We start from the raw sequence: 12,704 nt of genomic DNA, 5'->3' as shown, positions 1-12,704 counted from the left end.
AAGGCAAAGAATAATAGATTGATTTGTTTTTTATTGATTGGATACCTCTCCATCGGCCATGGCCCTTTATATTTATAGGGAGGGGAGGTCTTGCTCATTAGGAGTTGAAATCCTTACAAATCCTGTGTCAAAATACAACTCCTAACTCGGACTACACAAACCAAACTGGTCTGATCGCCTTGGCAAGGCAGTCTAACCGGTTTTCCTGGGTGCAGATTTTCCCGAAATCATAACTCCTGATGATACAACCTTTCTAAAACTTTCTACCTGAATCCGAGTAATGAAGGAAAATGTATGGTCTCCCTCGAACAAAAGAAGGAAGTATAAGGAAGTACGAGAGTTTACCCGATGTAAAGTGCTCAACTCTGGTCTATACCCGACCTATGCTACCCATTCCAATTGGCCACTTTGTTTTTTCAATCTCGAGATCGATCTCACTGATATGTTAATAGGGGTAGGGTTGCATGTGTACATTTAGGCTTCATTTGGCAGCACAGGGTTAATTAATCCTGGGAAGAAATGATCCCACGGGGATATTATTGGATTTTGGAATCCTCTCCACCGCAGGGCAGTGCTTCCCCCTCTCCCCCGCTGCTGTTTGGGGTCCTGACGCGAGGGGGCAGCCTAGCAGGAGGGTTTTTGCCCTGTCCAGCTGTGTGTGCGCCTCCGGCTGCCTGTGTCTTCTTGCACGCTTCTTTTTTTTTAAAAAAAAAGTGCTAACCCAGAATACATGGCATGCAGTAGTAGTCCTAAGGTACTAAGGTAACAGCATCTCTTTTCTAAAAAATACCTCCAAAAATACCTAAAAATTAGGGGGAAAATTAGAAAATAAAAAATAGCAACTTGATAAATAAAATCCGTAACATGCCTACAAGGTCAACAAGCAACATCAATCACCAAATTACATTCGCATCCAGCTGGACTAAATGAACAGATGCTCTTTGCATGTTTTAAGCATCTACTTAATTAACTACAATGCTTTCAACTTAACTGTGGCCACATAATCTAATTATTGTATAAGAGATTTAGCTAGTAAAATAAGCCAAGGACTTTCCCTCCAACATGCTTTCTCCTATTCATATTCTTCCACCATTCACTGTTCACTGATTCTGAAAAAAATAAACAACAGTCAGCATTGAAAAGTTGTAAACAATAAACAATTTTAGTCTGATCTTCTAAAATTGTACAGTATGAATTTATCATGATTTGGTAAGCATTTTATATTTCACAAGCTTCCTAAGTTGTCTTAAGTTGTCTGCTTAATCTAGTTTGGCTTGTGCCCAAATCACACATAAGACGGTAACAGAAATGGTAAATGGACTAGACAACATCCTACTAACCATGCCTATTTTCTCCACGCACTAGCATGAAGCCAACAAACTTGTGCAGCAACAAAGTTGACACTTGACTTCACCCCTAGATTTCGTGGACTCAAGTACCAACCCCAACTTGTCATGAAAAACTGCTACGTCGTGCAGGTCGGCTGGCTGGAATGTGAAACTGTGACTAGAAACTAGCAAGGCCAGTCGGTTGGAATGTGAAACTAGCAGGACTAGACATGGAAAGAATTGATGCTCGTAAAACAGGAAGCAATCATCCAATATAGTATTATTTGTAAGCCAAGTAACACAACTTAAAAATTACTATGCATGCATACTACTGGTTTACAGAAAGCAGGTAGCTAGAACTCAAATCAAAGATCTGGCACAACTAGGCAATAGGAGAAGTGGCAACTTACAGTAATATATAATGGCCACACTCCTATAAATTTGTTGATGAAAGACCAGATTAACTTATCAGACTCAAATAGCCTAATCCAACAAACACACCTGAGCAAAGGGAAAGGGAGCATACCTGAGCAATCTTTTTTTTCAACCAAATCAGCCGGACATTTGGGTTTTTTGTGCCCACTAATATTTTTCTGTTTGTTTCACTTTGGAAAACTTCATTTGCATCAGCTTTTTGTTCATCCGATAGCCCTTCCATGGCATCCACAATGTCAATACATTTCTCAATTGAGTAGTCTTCTTCACGTCTTCTCTTCTCTTCTAACTTTTCTAGAGTTTTTCCAATTTGATCCTTTCTAAAGTCAATGTAATCCCCAAGTTTTGCAGCCATCTGACTTTGTTTGCGTTTCTTTCCACCGGTAACATCTTGGTCCTCTGAATTACGACTAGCTGGAGCAGATTGAACTTCTATGCTTTCTACACCACCAAGTCCAAAACTGAGTAGATTTCTATCAATAGATGCCATGCTATGATTGCTTTGCTCTGAGATACTTGTCTGGGGAGTGGGTTCAGTTGGCAGCTCACTGTTATGGGGAGTGGGTTCAGTTCTTTGCGGTGGTGGCTGAATTGATGTAAAATTTAAATCCCCTGTGGCCACACTTCCTATTAAACAAATAATCAAGGTAACAATATCAACATCTTAGCATCTACAATAGCGAGAGTTCAAACTAGGAACATAATCTACAATGAAGTGACTCTCTAAAGCACCATCCACACCATAGCACTAAAACAAGAACAGAGGCAATGAACAACAAGATGAAAGCATTACCTTCATACAATAATTCCAAGCTGTTAAATAAAGGAAATAGCTTCTTACGGAACTTGGCAACTTTGTGGTTATCCTATTGAAGTACAACAAAAAAAATATGATTAGATGGTTTGTATAAAGGTTAGCTGTTATATAAAGGGTTGTTATATAAAGTTGATTCTCCATTTAAGAGACCTAACCTTAATCAACTTTTCCCATCCTTTTGGTTCTGCAATGATCATACCCAAAGTGTCATTCCAGCCAACACCACTTTTCCTCGCTTCTTTTATTATCTTATAGTTTCCTTTTAGCTCTTTCTCCTTTTCTTGCACTTGTTGCTTCGTGAAATGTGTCGTTGGAAACATATCATTGAATTTATTTGTGATATTCCTCCAACCTTCAGTAGTCCACCCATTTTGTCCCTTAAACATTGGGACGTTGGCAAGCTCTTTCAGAATATCCACAAGTCCCTTCTCATACGTGTAGCTCCACGTAGCTCTTTCCGTTGACATGGCTGCAAGAAATAAACAAGATTAGATAAAGGTTGTCATAAAAATAATACAGAAATAAGCAATGAAGTAAAAAAAACAATACAAGCTGTCATGAAAATATTTATGCTTCACCTAATTATTATGGGCAGCCCACATCTGAAGAGCAATTTGGTCTCGTAGGGTGCTTCCTTCATTTGATTGCAATTCATTTGGATAGTTGTTATCCCCCTCTGGCAACTCAACATAATCAGATGGGTTGATATTATTTGGTTGGTGATCTAGCCACCCTTCATCCCCATTTAGCTTTCTAATGAGATTATGAAATACTGCAGCTGCTGCTGGAATTTTAATTTGATTCTCTATTGGATGAAATGTCCCAACTTTCAGGATTGGAAACCGCTTTTTTAGCACACCAAAGGCCCTTTCAATATGATTGCGTAGCTGTGCATGCCGGTGGTTGAACAATTCTTTATAATTTGCATACTGATTTCCATGTCTCCTAAACTCACTCAGATGATATCTAACTCCTCGGTATGGAGCAATGAATGAGGAAGTATTTGCGTATCCACCATCTACAAGGTAGAACTTCCCCACAGGAACACGAAAACCCTTCGCACGTGCAGACCGTAAGACCCCTGCATCGGATGCAGATCCTTCCCAACCACACGAGATAAAAGTAAAATTTAAATCAAAGTCACATACACACATGACGTTCTGTGACAAGGTTCCCTTCCTATTTCTGTAGGGAGCGGCTCTTTCTTGTGCAATGGTGATAGGAACATGAGTGCCATCAATGGCCCCAATGCAGTTCTGGAAGAAAGGCATAAAGCGAGAGTCTGATGCAATCTTCACATGTGTATGACTCACATTTGGGAGCTTCAAGAATCTATGAGTCAATGCTGGAATTATATCGAAGAACTCTGTTATTTTTCTATGAATTGTCTCACCACTATGTTGGAATTCTTTTTTTAGCCTATCGGTGCTTGCATTATGAGAGAGCATGAACATAAACATTCCTAGCTGCTCCTCAACTCTAACACCACGGGTGTCACGTAATAAGTTCTCCACTCTAAGATAATTTGCTATAACTCTAAATATCTCAGGTTCCATTCTGAACTCCACTTTGCACCAATTTTCGTGGCCTTCCAAGATTTGTATGACCTTTTCAGCACCAGGCAGAGTTGAGGTATGCTCCGACCTTTTCTCCTCATATAAACACTGCTGAAGAGCGGGAACCATAACTAGGAATAGTTCGTCATCCTCTTCTTCCTCCTCTAGCATGAATCTCCTAACTTCATCCTCCCAAGATTCCATTATCTATATGTATGTATATGGTAAGGCAAGTAAACTATGTTACTCAAATGCATATGGTCTAGAAAAAAGAGGACAATGCATACTGTCAATATTCTAACGAAATAGTTAATATATACCAACATCAATTTGTTTATGCAGCACTTATAAGTTCGACTATAGCTGAAATACACAAGAATCTATAGATCTCACACAAAAGTGAGTCCAGACCTTATAGCTGAAAATAGCAGTACTGCACCAGTGGCCTTGGGACAAAGAAACTATATAATATAAATCATGCAATAGTTGTGACAAATTAAAGAACTATATACTAGCAAAATTTAGTCAAACTTTCCTAACTAATGTTAATTGTTGGGGTATGTAAGTAGTGCAGAAATGGGGCTGAACCAACAAAACACCAACAACTGGATAGATCGAGCATGCATTCAGCATTGTTGAAGGGACCAACAGTAAAATCAAGAACGGGGCACACTTCAATCCTGGAAGCTAGAACTAAAAAGGAAGTGCAACTCGATCAGATCCAATAAATTCGATCACAAGGAAGAACAAACGATCACAATGAACAAGATGATGGAGGAAAATTCTAGATGATGGAATAAATACATGTACAATGCACCAACAGTGAGATCCATAAAAAGATAAATACTAAATTATACTGCTGCCACAACATCATTTGGAGAAGCAGTATCTATACTGATGATATACAAATTATACTCAAATGCAATGTGGATGATATCAACAGAAACTTTCAGTTTAGACATTGATTGTTTCCTTCCATTAAACTCCATAAATCATTTTTTTGTATCGGCATTGCCTTCTGAATGTAAAAGGGAAATCCCATTGGGTGTTGTCGACAATGGTGGCAAAACTACAGATGAATATTGCAATCAGTGCTCAGTGCTCCAATCTAGGGGCAGCAAGGCAATGGAGGGTTGAAGCACCGTACATGCTATAAGTCTGTAGTACTGTAATAGGGTATAGACAGACGAGCTGCTGGATATGCTCTTAATCATGACAATGACAAAAAATGGCCGACAAAAAGATAAGGAAATATTGCAAGAAAACATCTTTTCTATAAAAGAAAGTGACAGCAAATAGTACACATGCACATTGGTATTAAGTTCCAACACAACAAGGTAGCTCGAAATGCAAACGGCAAATAATTGCCAAGAAAACGAACCAACCTGACAGACAGTACTGCAATCTCGAACATTCTCCAAATTTACACCTTAAAAAATTGGATTAATAAAGAAAATGGCAGCCAAACATTAACAGTTCAGCTCCAAAATTTGCGCACAGCAATTGAATTAACATACACCCCCCCTTAAGGACCAATCAGAACACAAATGGAACTAGTCGACCAGGAAGCGATTGATCTGGTGCCGAGCTGGCACCCAGATCTTATTATCCGCATCAAAGCGATTGATCTGGTGCCGAGCTGGAACCCAAATCTTCAGTCCTACTTGTTCTTGCAATATGAAGTCAAAGCAATCTATGTACAGATCTTGGAATTAGAACAGGAAGACTCACCGGAGGATGAGGCAAGGTAGCACGGAGTCACGGAGCAGTCACGAAGCCACGGAGCAGTCACGGAGCCACGAAGCAATCACCGGAGGTGGGGGCAGTCACGGAGCAGATCTCCAGCGAAGATCGAGCCGGCGTGGGGATGGGGAGACGACGGGGAGGCGACGACGAGCCGCACGGGCGACGCCACGACGGGGAGGTGCAGGAACAGGGGAGCCGCACGGACGCCGCTCGCAGGTCGCCAGCGGCACGGGGGGCGGCGGCGCGATGCGGTCGTCAGCGGCACGGGGGAGCACGGCGGCGGCGGCGGTGGGCGAGCACAGGCAAGGATGGGGATGCGGACGCGGAGGGGGGGGGGCGCCTGGATGCGCGACGCGGAGGGGGTTGCGCCGCCAGGAGCCTCGAGGTGAGGACGGCTCGCCCCGGGAAAAACTCGCGGATGTGGTCTGGCCTCCCCGTCCAATGGGCTCCCAAATGAGGAGGCGATTCGGCCCGTGGTGAAATGCCCGCGTGGGCTTCTGACCCAGGGAAAATAGCGGGATCCCCTCGGGGTTCTGAGTTCCCAAAGGAGCCCTTATAGAGGTGAGTGTGAGCGTGAATGTGCGTGTTTATATATACCCGTGTTAGTACTGTGTTTAAAAAACTTATTTCTTAAAAAAAGATAATGAACCCATTCGTCGAATAGCATCAATACCCAGCAAAGAATCATTGAGGAAGTTATATTTCCAATTTGTGACGTATGTGCTATATTTTCTTGTATTTATTATAGAATTGTATTATGATATTTTTAAGTGGCAGGCAACGTGTCTATCGATAACCGGATGTTTGTGATAATTTATTAATTTTAAAATTTATTGGACACGCATATATTGGGCATTCGTAGGGTGAATTTCGAACACCTGTATACGTAGTGTTCGGGAAAAAAGTTGCACATGAACAAATATAAAAATACGGATTTAAAAACTAACTACACGTGACACGTGACACATTGACACCTCGCGGCGCTCATCTCCGTGCCCCGTCGGGACATCGGGTACCGGGGCGTCGGCGACATGCCACACCGCACCAACCCGGCAGTCGGCAGGAGAACGCAACGCCCGTCCGGTAGCCGCTGCCATGTGGCCCCGCCCACCACCCGCATTCGTTGGCCGGTCCCCTTTCGCTCCACCAGATCCGCCGCGTGACTGCCCACCCAAAAGCAGAGGCTCACTCCGCGCTCCCCTGCTCCGCACCGCACTCTACACCGACACGCGACCGCACTGCCTTTAACTACGCCCGACACCACCCCCAGCTAGCTCTCAGCTCACCACCATCCCCAGGACACCACCACCAGCAGCTACAAGGGAGAGGGGCAGAACAGAGGAGAGAAGCAGCAGGGGAGCGCAGCAATCTCGCTCTTGCGATGGCGTCCATCATCGTGCAGGCGGTGGTGATCCTCTTGGACGTCATCGCCTTCGGCCTGGGCGTCGCCGCCGAGCAGCGCCGGAGCCGGGCCACCGTCACCCCGGACGCCGCCAAGGAGTACGACTTCTGCGTCTACGACTCCGACATCGCCACGGGATACGGCGTCGGCGCGCTGCTCCTGCTCGCCGCCGCCCAGGTCGTGCTCATGACCGCCAGCCGCTGCTTCTGCTGCGGCCGCGGCCTCAAGCCCGGGGGATCCCGCGCCTGCGCCCTCATCCTCTTCCTCTTCACATGGTAAGCAGTCTCCAGCCCGATTGGCATCGCCCACCCATCAATTGCTTACCTCTTCTGCGGCCCGGGGGCGTACAGCAAAGCTAGATTGGGTGTTTGGATGGCTGATCCCGTGCTCCGAGATCCAGTTCTCGGAGCAGATTGAGGTGGGATCTGCACCTTGCTTCGTGTGGTCTGAGCTGCCGGCGCTAGCTAAGATCCGTTTGCCGCAGGTGGCCTTCGGCTGGATCTCGCAATTTTGAACTGAATCTTGCGCTGGGCACCTCCCCCTCTTTAAAATATTATTAGGTGAAGTGCATCTTGCTTTAGCGGTAAAATGTCGCTGTCCTGTCTACAAAATTAAAATTCAAGTAGTTAGGTGCCTTCTAAAATTCCTGTCACATCGAATGTTTAGATACTAATTAGAAGTATTAAACATAGACTAATTACAAAACCAATTGCACAAATGGAGACTAATTTGCGAGACGAATCTATTAAGTTTAATTAGTCCATGAGTTGACAATGTGATGCTACATGTTTAGTCCTCCTAATTAGCCTCCAAATAATTAGCTTCCAAATATTCAATGTGACATGAATTTTAGTCCGGACTAAATATCCAAACATCCCTGCTTCACTCCATTGCTTTTTTGGTGAGCGAGTGGTGAGGTACTGAAATCCATCGTACTACTTCTCTAGCCAACGCAACCACCTCTTCCAGTTTAGTCCCCCGCTGGTAGGGCCTACCTGCTGGCCTGCGGCTTTTGCTTTCATTACAGAAGCTGCACTTGCACACCAAGGCTCAATGTTCAGCATCTCAAAGTTGATAGCAGCGGTGTCCTCCATTTCTGACATTTCTGTCGCCTCATGTAAGCTATAAGCTCCACTAGACGTACTGCCATGTTTCTGATATTCAAGCTATGTCCTGTTAATAATTTAACTAGTCCTTGGTACGAGGCTATTAGCAGTTGACTTCAGTACATGCCATAGATCTGCTAGATTTCTATATTCTTGATGGTAGATTTACAACTGCTCCTAGTGTACTTGTGCGGGTCGCTTTGTAGGATTTAATGTGTGGAAGAGTTTTTGTGTAACAGTTGTTGAATATATTTTTCTGTGATATCATGGAGACGTTGAAAGCCCTTCCAGTGTCACGTGATTGATTTTTTATGCAATCGCAGCTTCTGAAATACTACTTTCACCATAGTATGCTTAGAAAGCCCATCAAGATACCTTGCGAACTATTTTTGAGATATATCTATTTATATAAAAATTATAGAAGTCAGCAAATGATACGCAATAGACAGATTTCTTCATAATTTGAATGCACATGATACAACTGTTGGCTAATTTTACTGGAGGGATCAAATAATACGTCTTGCAATCTTGCCATTCTCAAAACGGTCCCCTTGTTATGAATGCCCTTAGCTTAGCTGATCAGTTGGTCATGGACTTGCAATAAAGTAAAAGCAATGTTAGATACCTTGCTACAGCTCACCATCTATGCCTTGATATCCTAACCAATTAAACTTTAGTACCGACAGTTTATGATTATTTTTTTGCACACTTATTGACTTCTGTTAAGTTTTTCTATGTACCTGTGGAACCACATTAGTTTTTTAATAATTTGTCATCAATTTGTTTATCTGTTGCTCTTGAGATCACCATGTGACAGTGACATTTCCGAAGCAATTCCTAAGTCAACATCAATTAATACCCTTGCTTTGTTTGTGTCCTTGCCTGGTAAACCTTCTGGTGGAAGCATCTACAATAATCTATTCACAATAGCCTGTGCCACAGTTAAATTTCATTTGGAATCACTTCAGTTGTCTGTCTTTTCTGGATGCTGCTTGCTTGCTTCCCTTCCTCAATCCATATAGTGAAACTATCACTGCCGGCTTCAAGCTGTTATGACATGAACAGAGATTCTTAATTCGTATGTGTGGATTGGAGTTATACTATATTTTGGTGTGCATTCGTAATATATCAAACGCATTTGGCATCCAAAACATTGATTCAGCATATATGAAAATAAAAGCTCATCATTCAAGTAATATCAATTGCAGTTCCCATCCAAATATTGACCAATAACATGTCTCATTCCCATTGACAGGGTAACCTTCCTCATTGCGGAGGCGTGCTTGCTGGCGGGATCAGTCCGCAATGCGTACCACACTCGGTACAGGGGTATCTTCTATGGCGAGTCCCTCTCCTGTGAGACGGTGCGCAAGGGTGTCTTTGCCGCTGGTGCGGCCTTCACCTTCTTCACAGCCATCTTGGGCGAGGTCTACTACCTCAGCTACTCAAAGTCGCGCGATGCCGCTGGTGGCGCACCCTACGGTGGCTCCAGCATTGGCATGGGCCCTTACAACTAAAAGAGGTCGCTGAAGACCGGCTGCGGTATTTTCAGCTCGTTTCATGGTGGAGGAATGCAGTGTTCTTGTTAACATTACCTTAGTAGTTACGGTGTAATTGGTTATTGGATTCGCAGTTTCTTTGCTAGGTTCTTGTATGAGGTTTCTCGGTTGGGCTGTATACTATTTGGATTATTGGGTTGGATTCTGGACATGGAATACATGTATCGTAGTTGCTGTTCATATGTATGTACTTTCATCTCATGGCTGTTTTAATGTTTCCGGCTGTAGGATGTTTAATGTTCCCCCATTGCGTGAAGAAAATCGTTCTCTGATGAGGAGAGACTACGAGCGTGAAAGGTCCAAGTCAGTCGGTAGAGGAAGATTGGCTTCCTCTGTTCTCTTTTACTATGAGTCTCAACGTTACTGTAGAACATAAAACAACCTACTTTCATCACAAGTTAGCCCCAGAGAGGGCCAATTTCCTCAAGCAGGACAAATGAGAAGAAGAGAAGAGATACCATATGGACATATAGTAGGTTAGTGCTCTTAATTTCTTATGAAAAATGCTCTGTAGAGTTGGTAATTATCCTAGCAAACTTTCTTGCTTTCATTTCAATATAATGCAGGGGCAAAGTATCTGTTGGTGAAAAGGATTTCGCGATGCACCCCCACCTTTTGACTTAGCAGTTTTCTAACTCCCAATCTCCAGATGCGAAGAGGTATGTTGTCTTCGCAGGAATCAAAGGCAGACACGGAGCATCAACTTCGCGTGTGGAGATCTAGACGGTGCGAAGCTGGAGAGGGGATGGACCACTTGGGTCTTAACTGTAAAGTGATGAGTTAAAGTATGTACGGTAAAAGTGGTGTAATGTTATTATAATAATCCGAATATCCTTCGAATAAAGTTATAAGAGGGGCGTCCAGTTGTAAAGTATAAAAGTCACGACTCTATAATCTATAATCAGGAGCATCATGAATGGAAACGGACACGTTCTGAATGGAGGAGAGCATATTTTGCTTGCTCAAAGTTATTTTCACTTTCTCGCTGTTTTCTTATTTACAACTGATTGGCTCCTAACTTCGGGGACGGTATCCAACCCCAACAGTATCTTTGGTCAAAAAAACAAAGACTGCTCCTAGCTTTTTTAAAAATGAAATATGTCAACAAACTTCACTTCCTCGGAGCAACTTCAAAAGCTCCCTTAAAATTACCCCAAAACCTTATTTAGGGGAAAAACAAAAAAAAAATCTCCTCCAATAGCTTCCCAATGCTTCTTGTAAAAATGCGCGGACACGAAAAACGCCTCCATTGCCCCGCATATATGCAGGAGACCGATCCTTCCCCAATCCATTGTTTTTTCTCTTCTTTCCGTCTTCCCGTCGTGCAGCACCCCAACGCCGGTAGATCCCTCCTCTCCCGGCGGCAGTGCATCTCTTCCTCGTGCAGCCGCAGCCGCCGCCGCGACCATCCCCATCGCCAATGGCCGCGCAAATCGACCCAGAGCTGCCGCGCCCCGCAGCTGGGCATCACGGGGTTTGCCACCCGCCATGGCCGCCACCGCTCTAAGCTCATGCGCCGAGCTCCAGCCGTCTCTGTCCAATAGCCACTACCCACCGCACCCCGACCTCTTGTCTGACCTCCCTATCCTCTCCTCTACAAGCGCCTGCAGCCACAGGGCCAAGGATTTCAAATCCCGCGGTCACCCATGCCCCTCCCGCCGCCGCCAAGACCTCACCGTCGACGGCACCCCTCCGGCCATCATCTTCACCAGCTGACCCCACAAACCGAACGCTGGTAATCCCCTCCACCCCGAGCTCGCCTCCTCCGCCCGTAACCCACACTGCCGCTTCACCGGAACGCGGCCTTGCCGCCGTGGCCGCGCCCAGAGCGCTGCCCCGCTCGCCACTGACCGCCTATGGCCCGATTCCCACCACCACAACAAGCTCCGTAGACGCGCCTTGTCTCACTGATGCTCATGGTGATGCCTTGGCGACACGAAACCCGGCGCCCTCCACGGCGCGCACCAGCTCGGCCTCATTCTCGATCGCACGCGACCCATTTCGAGAGATGATCACTAGCCGTGGCTTGTCACCCTCGGCCGTCTTGGTGCACTGGCTTCTCTTGCCGCTGCAGAGTTGCTGTTTCCTCATTACTGTCGCCGCCGCTGCAGCAACAGCTTCCTTCTCCTCTTCCTCGGAACCCGGTGCCCTTCGCGGCACGCACCAGCTTAGCCTCATTCTCGATCACGCGCAACCCATTCTGGGAGATGATCACGAGCCGTGGCTTGTCACCCTCGACCGTCTTGGTGTGCTGGCTCCTACCGCCGCAGAGTTACTGTTTCCTTGGTACTGTCGCCGCCACCGCAGCAACAACTTCCTTTTCCTCTTCCTTGATGATTGTCAGGATGCGGCCATGATGAGCGTCGTCGAGCATCTGGCCGAAATCCTGGATTGTCTTGCATCCGTGCGGCGTCAATGGCGAGCTCGTCGTGGATGCGCAGACCAACGACGGCCTCTGGGAAGCATTGTGTGCGACATTCGTTGGCGAAATCAATGGACGGGTAGTCGCAAAGCTGCTCAACGATGTGGTCGTACTTGGTTATCCACCGGTCGTGGTACTCGAGCATGCGAAGACGACCTTCTTGTTGTAGTATCACGTGGTGATGTAGAGAGGAGTCCACGTGTTGAAGTGGTCAGTTTTGAAGTATTGTGGAGTTTATTATTGGGGATATGCTGTGGGATAACCTAATTTTGGGAGAAATTTTTTTTAGTAGATAGTTTCGGGTGAGATTTTTTTAGACTGCTGGAGTTGCTC

At 45.1% G+C, this 12,704-nt stretch overlaps 3 protein-coding genes across 3 annotated transcripts; 1 reads left to right on the top strand and 2 right to left on the bottom strand.

Moving 5' to 3' along the window:
• Positions 1-829: 829 nt before the first annotated feature.
• LOC101762654 lies at positions 830-2,365 on the bottom strand. Its single transcript, XM_022824667.1, has 2 exons — positions 1,855-2,365; positions 830-1,109 (listed from the first exon to the last, which is right to left on the bottom strand). Exons 1-2 carry the CDS (start codon positions 2,251-2,253, stop codon positions 1,101-1,103), a joined length of 408 nt encoding a protein of 135 aa, XP_022680402.1. The 5' UTR covers positions 2,254-2,365; the 3' UTR covers positions 830-1,100.
• Positions 2,366-3,009: 644 nt separating this feature from the next.
• Positions 3,010-4,340, bottom strand: LOC105913749. The gene is made up of 2 exons (XM_022824275.1): positions 3,733-4,340; positions 3,010-3,049 (listed from the first exon to the last, which is right to left on the bottom strand). The coding sequence occupies exons 1-2, from the start codon at positions 4,338-4,340 to the stop codon at positions 3,010-3,012; spliced, it is 648 nt and encodes a 215-aa protein (XP_022680010.1).
• Positions 4,341-7,085: 2,745 nt separating this feature from the next.
• On the top strand, positions 7,086-10,190 carry LOC101768197. The gene is made up of 2 exons (XM_004956084.4): positions 7,086-7,559; positions 9,646-10,190. The coding sequence occupies exons 1-2, from the start codon at positions 7,264-7,266 to the stop codon at positions 9,905-9,907; spliced, it is 558 nt and encodes a 185-aa protein (XP_004956141.1). The 5' UTR covers positions 7,086-7,263; the 3' UTR covers positions 9,908-10,190.
• The last annotated feature ends 2,514 nt before the right edge of the window (positions 10,191-12,704 follow it).

This window comes from Setaria italica, chromosome II (genome assembly GCF_000263155.2).
Source record: "Setaria italica strain Yugu1 chromosome II, Setaria_italica_v2.0, whole genome shotgun sequence".
NCBI classification, from domain to species: domain Eukaryota; kingdom Viridiplantae; phylum Streptophyta; class Magnoliopsida; order Poales; family Poaceae; genus Setaria; species Setaria italica.
This window is presented reverse-complemented; position numbering and strand designations above follow the sequence as displayed.